Source organism: Medicago sativa, chromosome 2, assembly GCF_051527215.1.
Source record: "Medicago sativa cultivar Bolivia chromosome 2, Bolivia_mono, whole genome shotgun sequence".
Taxonomy (NCBI): domain Eukaryota; kingdom Viridiplantae; phylum Streptophyta; class Magnoliopsida; order Fabales; family Fabaceae; genus Medicago; species Medicago sativa.
Window position 1 is genome coordinate 8,766,528 of NC_140750.1, and position 18,125 is coordinate 8,784,652.

Here is an 18,125-nt window from a genome sequence, read left to right on the forward strand (position 1 = left end):
GAAAAGAACTAATTTTATTCTTTACAAAAATTTAAATAGTTTAGTTTATTTAGTAATATTATGTTGATAAATATGTTTTTATTGTTTATTAGTCTTTTTAATATACTTTACTTCGACCTTTAGTTCTTTAAAGTTTTTCATCCTTGGTTCCTCTTCAAGTTAAGCAAACTTGGTAAAATAAAAAATTGACAGAGCAAACATGGTAAAATTAAGTTTATCTGAATTTATTTACCAAATTCACTGCAAATCCATTTGTGTAAACTTGGTTTCATTTGTGAGTTCTCTGAAATTCAAAATCAGTATCTAGACTCGAATAGTTGTATTATTCCACACGTTAACTTGCAATTTATTTTTTTTGAAAAGCTAAATTAGCCCACTTAAATTGACACTGGAAATAATCGAACTTAAGACTTCAAAAAGGAGCACACTCCCAGGTCCCAAGCTAATACCACCAGGACAACCCAAGTGGGGTTAACTTGCAATCTTAGTAACCATGTTCTACCAAAACTTCCACATTTACAAGATGGATTGTACAATAACAATGAAATTTGTTGATTTGGAACTAGTTTGAACTTGGTTGACAACTAAACTAGTTTTGCGAAAAAAGTTGGTTATGTTTTATTTTGGGGTCTAAAGTGACATTATTATTAATCAAAACAGAGCAAGGTCAAAAACAACATAACCACAAACGGGTGTGGTATTGAAATGGTTTTTCTGCTGGTTTAATACCATGCACACATGTGTAGCCTACACCAAGTGAATTTTTCATGATGAATATTGATGATTGAAATTCATTTTACAGATTGATCTCTCCCGGCATATTGTCACATTAAGTAATTTTTCTCAGGTTTGATTCACAAAATGCTAAGGATTCCTATGTAAACCATTTCATTCAAGGCTTTGCTCTAACTTCAATTGAACTCCCCACAAGTAACGTGGTAATCACGTTCTCAAACATCATTACCGCCACCCTTCCATAACAAGCAAATAGCATAGTTCAATCGCACACGATTTCCTCGGCACCTACTTGTTCATTTGTTTCTATAATTTAAAAATCCATTGTCTCAAACTTAACTTATGCAGAATGCAGCAGATGTATCATGTACAAAAGAATCCATTGTCTCAAACTTAACTTATGCAGAATGCAGCAGATGTATCATGTACAAAAGATTGAGAGAATTGGTCCGAGGACAAACCACTCACAGAGAAGCCTTTAACTCTCTAGATTCGATTACTCAAAGCTGTAACTAAAAATGTCTATTTTTCTCCTCCCCTAATATGTGCCAATTTAAATAAATTAGTGTTTGAAAATCTGCTATTTAGAAAAGAACTAGCCAAATACCCCTGTAAAGATTGTTTTATAAAACTCTCAATATTATTAGTTGCTATTGTGTTCATCATTCAAATTCCAAAACTTATCACAGAAACAAAGTAAAAATAAAACAGAGAAGATAATTTCACGTCTATTAAGCCCATAGCACTAAAATATTCCATCAGACATAAAAATCTTTCATTCATTACAAAAACCATTTCCTGGCTACAATCTCAAGTTACAAGATGAGTTAAGATCCTCTCCATTTGGTATTCTCTCCATTTCATCCATTTGGAGAGATATAGATCCATTTGGAGGATCTTTACCCTTACAAGATCAACTCACAAAAATTCAAATCTTCAACTACAGAGAAACAAATATCACAAGAATGAAACAAACGCCTCTCCTTGATTTCTCATCCAATACCTCTAAAGGTCTTGAACACTCAAACCTGAAAACATCAAGAGCATTGTGACACACAAAACAACAAGATTACATATAGCACAAATTGATATGGTTAAAGAAGGGCATACATAATCCATTTTAATTTTCCAAAAGGAAGACATAGAAGAAACATATAGCCAGTGCTAATGTTAACTTTATCATGTTACAATATTTGGTTACTATTGGCAAAAGGGCCGGATTGAATTGACTTATTTGAGGAACATATCTTGGCATAAACACTTGTGAGACTGTTTGGAAGAACTTATGAAAACAGCTTATGACATGTTCATAAACTGATTTCAGCTTGTTTTTATAAGTTCTCCAAGATAAATTGAGTTAAAAATTATAGCTTCAACGCAAACAATTTAACTAATCTATCTTCTGTTATAGAAATAGCTTATACATAAGCGCATATGATGATAACTGCTTAAGCTGTAAACTACAAATTAAACTGTTGATACAAACAGGGCCTAAATATAGACAATTGAACTAGTTGAACTGTTGGTATCCTAGGCTAAATAAATATAAAATCTCAAAATGTAAATCCAACTACAGACCTGGAGGAAGTGATTGCTTCAATTTGTCAGCTTTCTCAACGTCAAACACACTAAGTGTGTAGAGGTACTTGGAACACCTGACCTTGAACTTAACCACATCCTTACTCCTCTTGATTCTCACTGACCTCGCATCCTTCCTTCTGGCAGTGAGAAGGAAATCCTTAATCTCGTTGATTTGCTTAGGCTATGTACAACAACAAATACATCGTCAGAACAATCAGCACAAATAGACATAGTAATACATCAGCAAACATGCTTCAACAATAACAAACAAAAATTTGGATAAACAGCTTAATTTAATGCTTATAGAACAAGCGTTTATTATATAAGTGCTTATGCATAAGTTATTGCTATAACAAAAGATAAAATAAAGTCAAAATGATTTTATATTAAGCTATAAGCCATTCTGGGCAGCTGATGAAAATAAGCTGAAAACAGTTGATGGACTTTTCATAAGCTCAAATAAGTCAATCTAAACAAACCCTTGACATGATAAAAATAATGGTTACACAAATGCAAATCCATAAAATATCACAACGCAAATAGTATCTATGTTATAATTGAAAACACTGATCTCTTTACAGTTTAGATTCTTAAACAAAAGTACATCAAATTAATTCCTAAAATTCTAAGACCTGTTTGGATCGACTTATTTTTGAGCTAATGCAAGACGACTTATGCAAATAAACAAGCATTGATGTATTATTCATAAGCTTGTCGAAGTAGTTTATGAAAAAACAGGTTATGAAGATGCAATTTTTGTCAGTGAGAACTTACGAATTAACATAAAAGCTTATTTATTTGCATAAGCTCAAAAATAAGCCAATCGAAACGGGTCCTAAATCTAACATGAGTATTTATCTCTTTATCATGATTAAATTATGACCCTCTTAACAAATCAATTAATCAAGTGCTACACTTTGACTAGCTTATTTGTAAAACCTAACTTAACCCAGCTTCTTAGCATCGAATAATTCAACATAAAATCACCGAAAAAATAGACTTTATAACAAGATTAACATTCTTATAAACGAAATTAATAAAAATATAAAATGGGTCTTGATTAATTTGCGTTGCAGAGTAATCACTGAATCCAATTAACAAAAAAGAAACATATAAATAGAATGTAATATTCGATAATTGAAGAAGAAATGCAAAAACAATTGAGAAATTAGAAAAAAGGGGGAATGAGAAAAATCACCATTGTTGCAAGAGGCAGTGAGTTCGAACGAAGTGTGAAATGTTGCTGCCGCTGATAAACCCTAATCCTAAACGTTTTCGTAGTTCTTTGATTTCCCCGAAAAATACCCATATCATTTTGGGCCTATTCTATATGACCCAAACCCATACTCTTTATGCACCCTCTAATTGCTCAAAAAATGCAACTACCGTTGGCCGAGCCACATTCAACTCTCGTGCCAAAAACGGTAGTTAAGTGTCGTTTGACACTTTCTAGATCGTTTTAATCACTTTTTAAATTGGTTTAACCAATTTAAATAGTCCCCTCAACCGTAGTTATCTGTCAATTCACGGTGCCTGAAAGCAAATGGTGAATGTCAAAAAAGCAATGTTCAACAAAAAATGTAAGAAATGTGTTGATAATATTAATCTGTCACTAAACTTTTTAAGTTAAATTATATTTTTTTCTTAAGGGTAAGTTAAAGTTACATGTTATTATTATTCAGAATTTAAATTGAAGAAGTTCGATTCCTTTTTCAACAATCCGTTTAAAAAATGTCCTTCCGCAATAATAGCATAAGCAAATGAATTATCATTCCAAAAAAGAAAACAAAAATTATGTTTGTAGTTCACCCAGACAAATGCTCTTTCTTAATTAATCTTGAAGGCCACAAATTTCTCTTCATGCTAATCGTAAATTCGTAATCTTAACATTATATGCTTGCCATCGTGAGGCCTACATTACCCCCTCTTTATTAGGGGGTAATTTACTTACTTGCAATATTGAGAGAACAATTTGTTGCTCTTTACGTGAAAACTGTAATGGCATTCCAATACTTACTTTTTGATATAATGATATATCATATTATCTTAATCTCAGTATTATACTCAAAGAGCACACTTTTAAGTTGATTGTTGCCACACCGCCTTAAAAGATCATTTTATTTCTACCAACTTTAGTCTATACCTTTGTCAATATTAGTGATATAGTAAATTACATCAATCGGGCCTTTAGCCCTCTTTTGTACCCAAAAAAAAAAAAAAAATACATCAATCATGTTACATGAACAAGGAAAATTACCAAACATTCCTGTAGTTGTAGTAACATATTGTGATAGTTTGGTCTCTTTCCCATAGCATTTGTGACCAACTCATTCACCCATAATAACTACAGTCGATAAATGTTTGAGTATATACCCCTTGAAACGGTAAGGGCCAATCAATTTAGCCTATCAAATTTATGAAATAACAATTTAATTCCTTAAATTGAAAATTGTCGGTCAATTTAGTTATTCCATCAAAATCAATGAAAGACATACATATTAACTTAAATAGTAATTTGTTGGTGCATCAAAATGAACATATAACCTTTAAAATTGTGGTTTAAATTTTGAGAAAATGATAAAATCACCAATTTTTTGTATGAACGAATTAAATCACCATCTTAACAATTGAGTTTACACAAATAAATAACTATTACATTAATTTATCATGTATATATATTAAAAAATTACATAAGAATGGAAGACAGACAAACAACAAATTGTATCCTTAACAACAAATTGATATTTTTCAAAAAATTTTAGAGAAGATTGATATTTTTCAATTTAAGAGACTAATAAATCGCTCTTTCACAAATTTGAATAACTAATTTGATCAACCTTTAAAATTTCAATCAATGATTAAAAGGTCCATTTACTCTAAATATTTATCTACGTGGGATAAACCCCTTAAATGATTAATAAATTAAAACAATTGAACATACTTTAAAGATATAAGGTTTTTAAAGAGGCGCATGCATGTATAAACATAACTATATGACAAACTAATATGAATGTAGATACAAATACAACTTCCACAAACAAGAAGCCATAAGATCCATGCACGTGCTAAATAAGTTTATCACAATCACTATCTTTTTGGTCAAATTGTGGGTGACAGAGCAAAACCAGACAGTAGAGTCAGTCCCAAGAAATAAAGTGATAGAAAGAAAGCAAGTAGAAGAATCAAGAGTAACTCCACACCTAAAAAATATGTATAAAGTGGGGTTATTGTTATTGTAGATAGATAGATAGTGCCCTACCTTGTCACCATTCCATACCTTGAAAAAGCCCCCAACAAATAAGGCAGCCCCACATAACATGCATCAAAGTAAATTGCACAAACCTATACTCAACTCCAACTTCTTTAGTGCCCGTTTGGTTCAGCTTTGAATATAATTGATTCTGAGAGAATTGATTCTGATAGAATTGATTCTGACAGAATTGATTCTAAGAGAATTGATTTATGTTTGGATACAATTATGTAGAATTGATTAAACAAAATGATTTATGTTTGGATGCAATTATGTAGAATTGCTTTTGAATGTATAATTACTAAAATATACATAGCTAAAGGAGAATTGATAAAGGGCAATAAAGTAAAATAACATGTTGTAATAATAAAATATACAAACCTATACACGTTGTTCAAGGAGAATTGATTCTAGAAAAGCTAGAAGCTAGGATTTGTAGCTTCATGGAGAATTGCTTTTGGAGGATAAAAGCAATTCTGAAAAGCTGAACCAAACACGTTGTTTTTGGCTAGAATTGCTTTTGGCACTGTAGAGAATTGATTTTGGGCTAGAATTGCTTCTCAGAAGCCAAACCAAACAGGCCCTAATCACATATTCCCACTTGGAATGCTAGCTAGTGTCACAACTAAATAAGTGACCTCAATTACACTCTTTTCTACCACCCTCTTCCTTAGATTCTTTAAATGTGTAATACAAATTTCAGTGGAAATTGCTAAGATTAGAAACATATATCATTACATGAACTAGAAGGATCCCTATTACCTTATATGATAAGAATAAGTGAGAATCTATAATAATTTATACAAAAATGGAAGGCAAATGAACAATAAGTTGTGCCGCTAATCCTTGTATTAAATTAAAATAATATTTAAATAATAAAATTGTATATTGAAATATATCATATATGACTAAAAAGGCTTATTTTCGTTTTATAAACTTAATTTTGATTCTAAACTTGCATTTAAGATAACTTAAGTTTAGAATCAAAATTATCCCAATAACAAACTTTATATAAATTTCATCATAAATTCTCATTGAGATGAGTGGTGTTCCTTCCCCCATTCAAATTCTCCTATCATAGACTATGTATAATTTCATCTGACAGATAAGTGGTATGCCTCCCTCAAAGATTCAAACATAATTAGTTCACATCACACTAACTTGTAACCTTGCCACTTACATCCTTTGAGGTTACGACTTAAGTCAATAAGGATATACTAACGCAAAAGACAAGTTCATTAGGTAGCAGAGCCTCGTGGCTTAAGTGGTATTCAGTGGACTACCTAATTCAGTCCATAAGTAACTCTTTCCGTAGCTCAACTCTCAAAAAAGCACAGATGGTTATGACTTAAGTTCATAAAAAGATTTCAAACCAAAAGAATGTTTATATTAATAAGTGCCTTGTGGCTTAAGGATAACATTGAGTTTTCTTATCTACTTACTAATTAGGTTTTCATTTCCACGTCAACTTAGACAAAGGAGTCAATGCACTTTGATGTTCTACAAATTCCAAATACTTTGGACACGAGGGCATGAAGCAAGTATGACCAAACAAGATGGAAATGGACAAATGTACAGCTTTCACTTTACCATTCATGTAGCAAAAGCATTGCATCAAAGGTGAAAAAGGGTGGCATGGCCAAAACCAACAAACAACAAAAGAGGGCCACTTTCACATTAAATAGAAAAGGAGAATGAGACACATCACATGCATTTGGTGTCCTCTTCATGTTCAAACAGTCACATCTCTTTTTCACCAAATGGTTTCTACCCATCACTATAAGGTCCATAAGTCCAACATCATCTGAAATATCAACTGGCCATTTATTTTCATGCACATGATACAGATTTTGCCAAACAATCAATTCAATCGTGACACATCAAAGGTCAAAGTTGTTCGATGTACTCCATTAGTAAATTCATGCATCCCAAAGATTTTGAGCCAAAAGCAAGACTAAAAGTAATGAAGTTTGGTATGAGTTGAATTCTAGAGAGATCTAAATATCTGAACTTCACACATTGATTTCCTAACGGATTAAGTATTGTATATAATTGTAGCTAGCACAATGACAAGATACCATATAGTTACAGTATTAGTTTATGAATAGTCCTAGCATGAAAAACATGTAAACAAAAATAAAAGGCTATATTATATAAGATAAACACATTTAGATAACACTTCCCATAAAAAAATGCAGACTATTAGCAGTCACATCTTTTAGTAGTCTAGAGATCCCACGGTTGTTATCCCGCTGCTTAGATTTCTTGAATCTTGACGGCTCACATAGTCATCACAAATGCTATTTGAGAGCCTTTGAATTGGAACCGAGTTCAAAAGCCCGAGGCCAGTGTTGCCCATTTGCTGCACTTCCTCGGGCGAAAGTATCTTGATGCACCATACACTATTCACAAATTCCCTGTCATAAGAGAGATTGCATGTAAGCGACGTAAGTGTACAGAAAAGAGGTGCACAATAATCTAGTTTCCAATTTAGCATTAAAAAGAAAAAGGAAGAAAGTAGAATATGGGATACTTACGGCCAAGGGCCATCACCGAGGAGAAGAACATCATTCTCTCGGTCAACGAATACAAGCTGCCAGCCTGATCTCACAGGGTCCTCCAACTCGCCTTCCAGTCCGAACATTCGGGCGAGCTCACTACGCAGCTCATTGTAGCTGCTGAATTTAGTGATATCCAACGATCTTCCGAAGGACCCTGATTTATAAACCTGCAACAAGAAACATACCAAATAAAATGTAAGAAGTGGTGAATGATGATCAAGTTCTTATTTGAGAGATGATAATAATTCCATGAGGAAAATTCACCTTCACAAAGGTCTTGTTCAGTGGGTTGTTTCCTTGATCCCCGTTTTCCTGGGTATGCAAGAAACCAGGTTCACCAATACCAGGCGTTACTCCATGATTCAACGAAGAATCAGCACCTGTGGTGTTCATGTAATTAGAAGATTGATGGTAGGACATGGTTGAGGAATCATTGTTGTTGCCACTGATCCCCTTAAAGTTCGACATCCCATTATGCATTAGAAGAGATGAGGGATCTATATTGACACCGAATAAAAGATTACTTTGCGGATCATTGCTCCCTTCTTGGTCTATTGGGCACTCCCTACCAGGAAACGGTGGCAATGTAATAACATTTTGAGACAATGAATTCTGTGCCTGCCCTAACTGCTCCACCTGAGGCAGAATACATTGAGATGCTCCCGAAGAGAGGAGTGGATCCACCGCAATGCGCTTCGACGGCCAACCAGTTGAATTTTGAACAGGAACCCAAGAGCTTGTTCTTGGAAGACTCATAAGGTGGGATGATTCATCATGCGGAAACGATGAACCCATGATACTGTGCAAAGGAGAAACAATAGTAGTTGAAGAGTTCACATTTGAATCAGAAAAACTCTCCTGATGGCATAATGAAGAGAGAGCTTGCATGGGTGGTGGTGATTGAGGTTGAGTCGCTGAAACAAACTGAGACATTGTAGAGACCGAACCAGAAATCTGCTGATTATTATCCACCACTTGCTGTTGAGTTTGTTGTTGCTGCTGGTTATGATGACGGAGTGGATTATTGAATGAGTGCTGATGCTGTAGATGCTGTTGAGGATTAGTCTGAGCTTGTGGCTGAGATTGCGACAGATTTTGACTCTCCTGATTATTATTTTGAAAGGCCTGTTGAGGCTGCGACTGTTGCAACATCTGCGCCTGCATTAAAGCAGCGGTCCTGTTCGGGAAGTTCGGTGGTTGCTGAAATTGAAGCAAGGAACCCAGAAGCTGTTTGGAAGGATCTACTACAGTCCTCATGTCCTGAAGTGCAGTAGCAGCCACAGCTTGATACATATCGGTTTGCATATTAAGCATGGCGGGATCAAACCTTGGCTGCATCCAAGAATTAACCCCAATCCCTTGATAATTAAGAGATTGAAGCCCTCTATCCGTGTCTCGGAGCCACAACAAAGGAGAATTCATGCCAAAATCATCATCTTTCATGCCTGCAAGCAGTTAAAGTAAAGAAAACTCTGATGCATAAATGAAATAACCTTTGAAATGTAATTAGCTTAGGAAATTGAAACTAAATTATGTGCTAGAAAAAATAAATAAATCATGAATATTTTCGATTCTAAGATGACATGAAGCTAACCATGGAACGAAGGCAATCCAGGAGGCCACGGTCGTTTAAGCCTGAGAGGGAATGGTGACGGATACATAGGAAATGTTGTTAATGGCTCGATTTCCCACAAAGACACTCTAGGTTGCCTTTCTCCGGCAGTGGATTCATCCCAACCAACCTGCGATCCAAGTCAAAAAGCTGCATTTTAATTTTTTTAATCTTTTGTTAATGAAAAGAAACTGTGCATGAAAAACATATCATAAATTATACTTCAAAAAGGCAAGGGGAAAGTCAATGTAAAGGTATAACTTGGGAGAAATATTGAAATATCAACAGCATTTTATTACGAACCTTTACCGAGCGCCAATGTGAGTTCTGCCACCGGACAGAATCCAGGTCACAAATGCCAGTTATTGTACCCATGTATCTGTGCAAGAAAAATATATTGGTGTTATATAATCATATTATAAAAATGCATCAGTTTTCAGTAACTCTAAATTCATATTTTATATAATCTTTCAATTCCACATAAAAAACTAAAGCATTTATAGAATATTATTTTGAACAATAAATTTGAAAGACCTACCGTCGCACACTAGACTCCTCTGTTTCAAAGAGCATCCTGAAACGCATACCAACTGAAACTCGAGTATGATACACAGCTTTAACATACTTCGCCAAGGGTATGACAAATTCGGATGGACACGCACTGAATATAAAAGAATAAAATAATGTCCATCAAAAGAAATATATCATGACTTAAAAGTTCGAATGTGTACTAGTTATTATTGCATACCGTGGGTTATAGAAAATAGTGAAACGGCTATTGGTTGCAGCCGCATGAGCTGCTGCAGCAAGAAGTCCCAAGTGCATACTATCACTTGACAGTACTGAGGAAGGCATCACAGTTTGTGGTCGGCTAGCACGGCGGATACCAAGAAGCAATTGGTTCTTTTCATTCCTATTGAAGAAGATGCACTTGAGTTACACCATTGATAAGATATCACATAATCACATACATACCAAAAAATCAACAATTCTCGTGTATCATCATAATAAAGTAAGCAGATGCAAAAAATATGAATAAACCGCACTTCTCAAAGCCTGAAGCACTTGTCAGTAAGAATGTTTTAGTATTGAAGGCATGACAGATCCAAGGTAAAGGAATAGAACAAATTAATGAGGTCGAGAGGAGAGAAAGCGCCACTTTGATAAGCAGGACACAATAAAATCACTTGCCAGATAAACAGCACAGAATCACCAGCAACAAGTCTTTTAGCACTCACAAAAACACTCCATCCAGTTGTAAGTAGATGCCTTTTGGGCTGGCCTGCAAGAGATAAAAAATTATAAAAAAGTAACGACATATTTTCAGCCCTCAACAAGAAACATGTTCATCTCAAACTGAAAGAGAAACTCCGACATTTGCAATTAAAGTGAAATTCAGCTTTGTAACTCGCCTCGGAAGATATGTCTGAATTTCCATTCGTTACCATGCAAATCCCTTGCTATTAACTCTTGAGCAGGAGGCTGTTGGGAGAAATCCTGCAGGTCACAATTACGAAGACTTGAGAAACTGATAGATTTGGTAGATAAATTAGCATGACTTTTCGACAAATATTTACCAAAGGAGGAAACACTTTTTCAGCCGCCCGGCGAGGCACGGAGAATCCCCCATGAGTGCTTGTGTCACTAGCAGTCAAGGTCTTGCAAAAGTAGTTTGTCGGCTGTTTACTTGGAGTTCCCAGCTCTGCTGGAAGGTAAGCCTCTTTTTGCTCTTGCTGCAAACGCATAGATGATTAAACGCTTGAAAATGCATATACCTATCTAAATTGCAAAACCAGTTATCACTTAAGGCAGTGTGTCATACAGCATTCAGAGGTTGCAAGGTCATCTGCGCATACACCTCATCGGTCTCCACGTCAGCCTGGATCAAAACAAGCAATTGGGTAATGAAAACATGGTGCCAGACACAAAAATCAGGGAAAATGAATCAAAACGATACACTAAGAAAAAATAAGTAAACAAGTCATACATGCATAGTCAAATTATGAAGTTGACAAATAAGCTGAGGAGGTAAGCTTGGATAGTTTGGGATATGTGCATCGACTTCCTTGTTGGTTGACACAGCCACCTGCGCAGAAAAGCACCGAGTTAGGATATATGTGTCACATATGCAGAAATGATATGAAGAGAGAGATACTTTAAAAATAATGGTCTACGGCCGCAATTTGGGCTGCAACAACAAACTTTTTATGCCTCTTCAACTACAATTTGGGTCATATCAGCCGCATTTGAACGCAATTCTCCGAATTATTAAAGATTTTGACGCAGCCGAAATTTAAAACAAAAGTAAAAACAGAAAAGGAGAATGAAGAGACTGCATATGATACTCATGACCAGAAACAAGAGATTCCTAGTATTACTTTATTCTTACTGTCTTCCCCTTAGTAAAAGAGTGTAACACACATGTCCACCATGATTTTTCAAAGGGAGCACTACAAATACAATAATAATCTAACATCATGTTATTTTACTACTCACTTGTTCACTGTGACCTTGTGGAAAGTACACAACTCTACTTCCAACTGCTGGCAAAGAGACAAGAGGGCCAGCACATGCATGCCAAAGTTCTGAATCTAGAACTCTCTTTTCCCCTGCAAAATCCATCCCAATGTCATGTATTATAAAAACCTCATAATTGTCACAAAGGACAAATTGATTATGGGGATACTCTTAGTAAATCCAAGATCTTAAAGGTGCTTATTTGACAAATGAAACAAAATTACTTTTCTAATTCCTTAGCTATGGCAAAAACAAGAAGAAAAAAACATAGCCCAAAAGATGAATTTTCACATCCTCCACTTCAAAAAAAATTAATTAAAAAATATATTTATACACTACACCCTTCATGTTAGATAACAAAAACTTCAATGCTTAAATAATTAGCAAAAAAAATGCAAAATGAGAACTTAATCCCCCAAAGATTAAATTAGCAATAAAATTAGAAAGAACAAGTTCAAATCCTGGCTGGAACAATCCAGAGACAATTTTTATTTACCTCTGGACCGAACTCGAGATTATCACACCCAAAAAAATGTAGCAATAACAAATTCAAGAAAAATTGTGAACAAGGAAAGATAGATGAAAAGAAAAAGGAAGAAGAATCTGCAAGAAATTGTTAAGTGTGAACAAACACATACCTTCTTGGGGTGGAGGACTAAAACCAGCTGAAGAGAGTCTCATTGGAACAAAAAGTTATAAGAAATTTGTAAACTCAAAAATTGAGCCCACAATCAAAAACACTCTCTCTAAGTAGACAAATTAAGCAACAAAATAATCAGAAAATGACACTCCCACCAAAAAACAATCCTATTATTCTCTTTCTTCTTTCTACTACATAATATCATTCTTTGTTACACTCTACACCCCCCTTTCACCAACCAAAAAACTGGTTAAAATCTTAATATTCGTCAACCAAAACCAGTTTCACAACAAAAAACAATCACTTTATTCCTCATTGATTCTTCTTCTCCTTAACCCCCAACACCCCATGTTCCATTCTTCAACTACACGCTTCATTGCAAACAATAATCTGAAGAAGAAGAAAAGGCAAACAAGAGCCAGAAGGTGAAAAATGAAAAAGATGAAAACTTGATAAGCAAATAGATAGATCTTAAGAAAAGAAAAGTGAACGGATCTCACAAGAAGAAGAGAGTATGTTTAAGGAAAGGAAAAATGGAAGATCAAAAAGAACAAGAGTGGTGGGTGAAGTTACTAGTTATAGAAAAATGAGATGAGAAACAATGGTTTCTTGTGATTGAGCTACTGCTACAAGTAGTAGTAATTGAAGTACAGTAGTAACTTGGAACACTGTTGCTTTACCTTAACTTCTGATTCTTTCTCTCTCCTCTGTCTTTTTTCTCTCTCTCCTCTCAGTTTCATTCAATCAATCAGAACACAACCGTCATTATTTTAAGAGAGAGAAAGAGACAGCATTTCATTTCATTTTCGGACAACCAAGGAGGGAAATTTACATCTGCCTAAGATTCACTGTTCCTTCTACTCCCTCCGTCCCAATTTATCTGAGCCCTTGGCTCATTTCACACAGATTAAGAAAAATGTATAAATAAAAGGGAAAGTGGAATATATTGTATTGGGAATGATAAAAGTAGTATTATTTAGTGTTATATTGTATTGGGAATGATGAAAGTTGTATTGAAAATTAAAATGACTCAGTTATTTTGGGACACTTTTTTTTAGAAAATGAGTCAGATATTCCGGGACGGAGGGAGTATCATGTTTATTGTTTTTCCCTTATCATTAAATTCTCCTTCTTTTACTGTCACTGTATATAGACTGTCTAGGCAGTACCTTGTCAATTGCCTGACTTATACTATTTTTTAGTCACTTTACTCCCTAAATAGAAAAGGAGTCGTCACTTCAGTCCTTGAATGCAGATAAATTGTAAAATAGTCCCTGAATGTAGACTCTGTTAGCCAATTTAGTTCCTAAATGCAGACTCTGTTAATCAATTTAGTCATGAATGTAGACTCAGTTGATCACTTTAGTCCCTGAAATTGACGAACAGAGTTTAGGTGTTTTGCAATTTCTCATTCAGGGACTAAAGTGACTACTCATTTCTCATTCAGAGACTAAAGTGAATAATTCCCCTTTTTCTTTCTTTCGCACATAATCTCTGCACATATTTTTTTTTTAATTTTAGTCTTTTTTAAAATATTTTGTTGATTTAGTGTTTAGACCAAAAATAATAAGGGTTAATTAAGTTTTTGGTCCCTATAAATATCCGCAGTTTTGTTTTTAGTCCCTATAAAAACAAATCACACTTTTTAATTCCTACAAAATTTTCAGTTAGTGTTTTTAGTCCCTGTTAAATTAAAATTTGTTTAATTAAGCTTAAAATTTTAAATTTTTTAATGATTTTTTACATACTTGTTTAAAACATTATAAAACAATCTGCCGCAATAAGTTAGCTCAAAATTGTATTTTTAGGTCCAAATTTTCGTTAGTTTTATCTTGAATTTTTGGCGATTTAAAAAAATTATATTTAATTCATTACATGTTAAAAAAAATTAATTTTTTATAAAAGAGATTATTATAATGTTCTTGACATGTCTGTTAAAAATCATTTAAAAATATAAAAGTTTAAGTATAATTAAACAAATTTTAATTTAACAAGGACCAACACATACTTTTAGTCCTTGTAAAACTAAAATTTTTGAATTTTAACATATTTTTTACAAACTTATGTAGAACATTATACAAAGTTCCTCCGCCAAAAAGTAACATTATATGTTAAAAAATTAAAAGATTTTATAAAAGAGTGTCTTACGATGTTATGAACATGTCTGTAAAAAACATTCAAAAATTTAGAAGTTTAAACATAATTAAGCAAATTTTAATTTAACAGGGACTAAAAATACTAACGGAAAATTTTGTAGGGACTAAAAAATGTGATTTGTTTTTATAGGGACTAAAAACAAAACTGCAGATATTTATAGGGACCAAAAATTTAATTAACCCAAATAGTAATAATTTTGTTGATAAACCCAAGCATTTAATTTAATTTAATTTAGTGGCAAAAAGATAGATTTTGAATATGTTCGCGTCTATCTTCTCAAACATATGAAGTCTGGATACTGCAGAACAAATATGTATCTGTATCAGATACATATAGATATTGATACTTCACGGATACATACAGATATTGATACTTCACAGATAGGCAAATACACTTATAAAATACTTCACAGATATGTATCTTAGAAAAGATGAAAGGTAAAAAAGTGAGACAGTATTGTGAAAATGTATATTGTTTAATTTTAAATATGTATCAATATAATTGTTTCTCGATCAACCACTTAAAATTATATTCTTAAGGATGAAGGTAACGAAAGGAAGAGATTCAATTAATTAACATTAGACAATATTTGTGTTGAGTTCTTTTTATAAGAAAACTTTACATTTTTTATTTTGATCACATGTATTATTTTTATATTGTCTTTCATAATAATATAATAATGAAGCTGGTTGTCCTCGTGAGCTTAACTCAGTTGGTTGGGACAATGCATAAAATATGCAAGGTTCGGGGTTCAAACCCAGGCAACTACCAAAAAAAATAATGAAGTTGGTTTTCTTCAAGTATTTTACATGTATATACGTTTTAATATAAAAAATTTGTTAACATATCTTAGTTGTATCATAACATAAATTTTAAAAATTTTGTGTATCCGCATAGTATCGTATCGTACTTGCACGTCTTGGGGCATCTTATAAAGCTCACGTCTGCGTCTAGTACACGCCCTGCCAAACACATGTTGAGAAGTTCTGGGTTCGAGCTTTGTTATTGGTTTTATTGGTAAAAATATAGATTTAGTGGTACATACCTTTGTATTGAAAATACTTTTTGAGCTCGAATGTTTTCTCTACCATGGATTGAACACCATTTCATTTTCGGACAACCAAGGAGGAAAATTTACAATTGTTTAAGAGCATCCATAATGACAATAAACTAACAAGAGTTTTTAAATGTGTCTCATATGTATATGTTATTTATTTATAATTTTAAATAAAAGTATTATTTCTTCAAAAAATAAAAGTATTATCAAAGACTCGATGACTCTGATGATACTAAACTAAAAAAAAAAAGTTCTTAAATAGGTCCATTATATATGTACTTTAATATCTACATTATTTTTTTATAAGGCAAGAGCAAAATGACATTAGATAATGAGGTTCCAACTAAATTGACACCCAACTCTAATGTTTAGTCAAATGCTCATAAATATTATTGAGCCGGGGGGGGGGGGGGGGGGGATTACATAAAAACTGATGGGACATAAATTTAACCCAGTAAAGCCACACAAGAGTGTAGGTCGACCCAAACAGATGATACAAAGATTAAAACAACACACAAGTGTATAAGTTTATCAGCCTCTAATTAATCATAAAACTAATTAAAGGTTTTCGATGCGGTGATTGAACCCTCGGTCAACACTGAGGCGGCTCATGTACCATCAACTCCCTGCAACAATGGCAGCAAGCTAAACGACTCTTTCGAGCCTCTCAGTCCAAATCAATCAAAAATGAATGGCGGATCCTAAGTTGTCGTATGAATTGTCTGCAAACACAGAGGCAATTCAAGAACCATCAACTCCCTGCAAAAATAGCAACAAGCTCTACATGTCTCTTTCGAGACCATGAGTCCAACATCAGACAGACAGAATGATGAGGATTTCAAATCAGTCCGAAATCAATCACGAAAATCGATGCGGATATTAAGGCGGCAGCAGTTCGGAGGAGGCAAACCTTAACCTTGACACCTGCAGATCTCAACAGATCTGGACAATGATCAAAGAGTCAAAACATTGGAACGCCCTCCACGAATCGATGACACACCTGATAAGAAAACAGCAGGGCGACCGCCGCCACAGACGACGCTGTAGCAACAATCGACCCATTTTATAACGACAGACAACAAACCCACCTCTGAAGCTCAGAAACCATGAACTGAATGAGAAAGAAGGTCGCTGTCAAAACAAGCAAAACGACGGCGGCGTGGGAAACTCATTCCGACAACGACGATGATTTCAAATCTCCCCATACGGACATCGCCAGACAGGGAGAGGACATCGGTGGTGCGGGAGGTGAAGCTCGTCACACCACCATCCATATAGACTACAACAGAGAAGATTCGATTTGAATTTGGAGGGGGTAAGTGCGGCGACAGAAGAAAAACAAATACATTTTGAAAATAAATAAATAAAAATTGAAAAGTGAAAGAATTTGAGATGAGGAACCAACTTTTATATATTTTATTTCTTATTTTAACTATATGACTCGTTAGTTGACGAAGAGAGAAAGAGAGTCTTCATATAGTTGTCAGTAACTAATACGTACTCATTTTTTTCTTCCCCAATGAAAGTCTTTGATAAATTGATTTTTTGTTAAGTAAAAGATTCATCATTAGAGATGCTCCAAGATTCACCGTTCCTTCTACTGTGTTTTTCTCTTATCATTAAATTCTCTTTTTTACTGCCATTGCACTTTGTCTAGGCATTACTTTGTCATTTGCCTCGTTGATAATTTTTCTTTAAATATTAAATGTTTTTGCTTTAGTCTCTTTAAAGATTTTTGTTCATAACTCAAAATATTTAGTTTAGTGGTTAAAAAAATTGAATTTGAGCATCCTGATTTTGAGCTTTGTTAATGATTTTGGAGTGAGTAAATATAAATATGTTTGTATCGTATTTTCTTTGAACTTGAAGATCTTCTTTATCTTGAACTGGACATCATATTTTCACCCTAAATTTATTTCAACAAAAAAATATTTTGTTGGTTTTAATCATTGCAAATATTTTTGTTTTTGTAATTTCATGTAAAAATATGAAGATTACACATGAGTTGATTTAAA

General features: G+C 33.8%; 2 protein-coding genes across 3 annotated transcripts; both read right to left on the reverse strand.

Annotated features, from left to right (window-relative positions):
- Positions 1 to 1,438: 1,438 nt before the first annotated feature.
- On the reverse strand, positions 1,439 to 3,669 carry LOC146944250 (large ribosomal subunit protein eL38z/eL38y-like). 2 transcript variants are annotated; one of them, XR_015025885.1, is made up of 4 exons: positions 3,515 to 3,669; positions 2,314 to 2,497; positions 1,641 to 1,763; positions 1,439 to 1,550 (listed from the first exon to the last, which is right to left on the reverse strand). XR_015025885.1 is itself a non-coding variant. In XM_085742652.1 (3 exons), exons 1-3 carry the CDS (start codon positions 3,623 to 3,625, stop codon positions 1,741 to 1,743), a joined length of 318 nt encoding a protein of 105 aa, XP_085598778.1. In that variant the 5' UTR covers positions 3,626 to 3,669; the 3' UTR covers positions 1,439 to 1,740. The 2 variants fall into 2 exon arrangements, 1 of the variants encoding a protein (XP_085598778.1); XM_085742652.1 differs by having other exon boundaries at positions 1,439 to 1,763.
- A 3,899-nt stretch (positions 3,670 to 7,568) lies between these two features.
- LOC146944251 (auxin response factor 6-like) lies at positions 7,569 to 13,499 on the reverse strand. Its single transcript, XM_085742648.1, has 14 exons — positions 12,895 to 13,499; positions 12,236 to 12,348; positions 11,727 to 11,825; positions 11,562 to 11,618; positions 11,317 to 11,472; positions 11,152 to 11,236; positions 10,931 to 11,021; positions 10,488 to 10,652; positions 10,278 to 10,400; positions 10,043 to 10,118; positions 9,722 to 9,869; positions 8,392 to 9,572; positions 8,104 to 8,294; positions 7,569 to 7,983 (listed from the first exon to the last, which is right to left on the reverse strand). The coding sequence occupies exons 1-14, from the start codon at positions 12,935 to 12,937 to the stop codon at positions 7,785 to 7,787; spliced, it is 2,727 nt and encodes a 908-aa protein (XP_085598774.1). The 5' UTR covers positions 12,938 to 13,499; the 3' UTR covers positions 7,569 to 7,784.
- Positions 13,500 to 18,125: the final 4,626 nt, after the last annotated feature.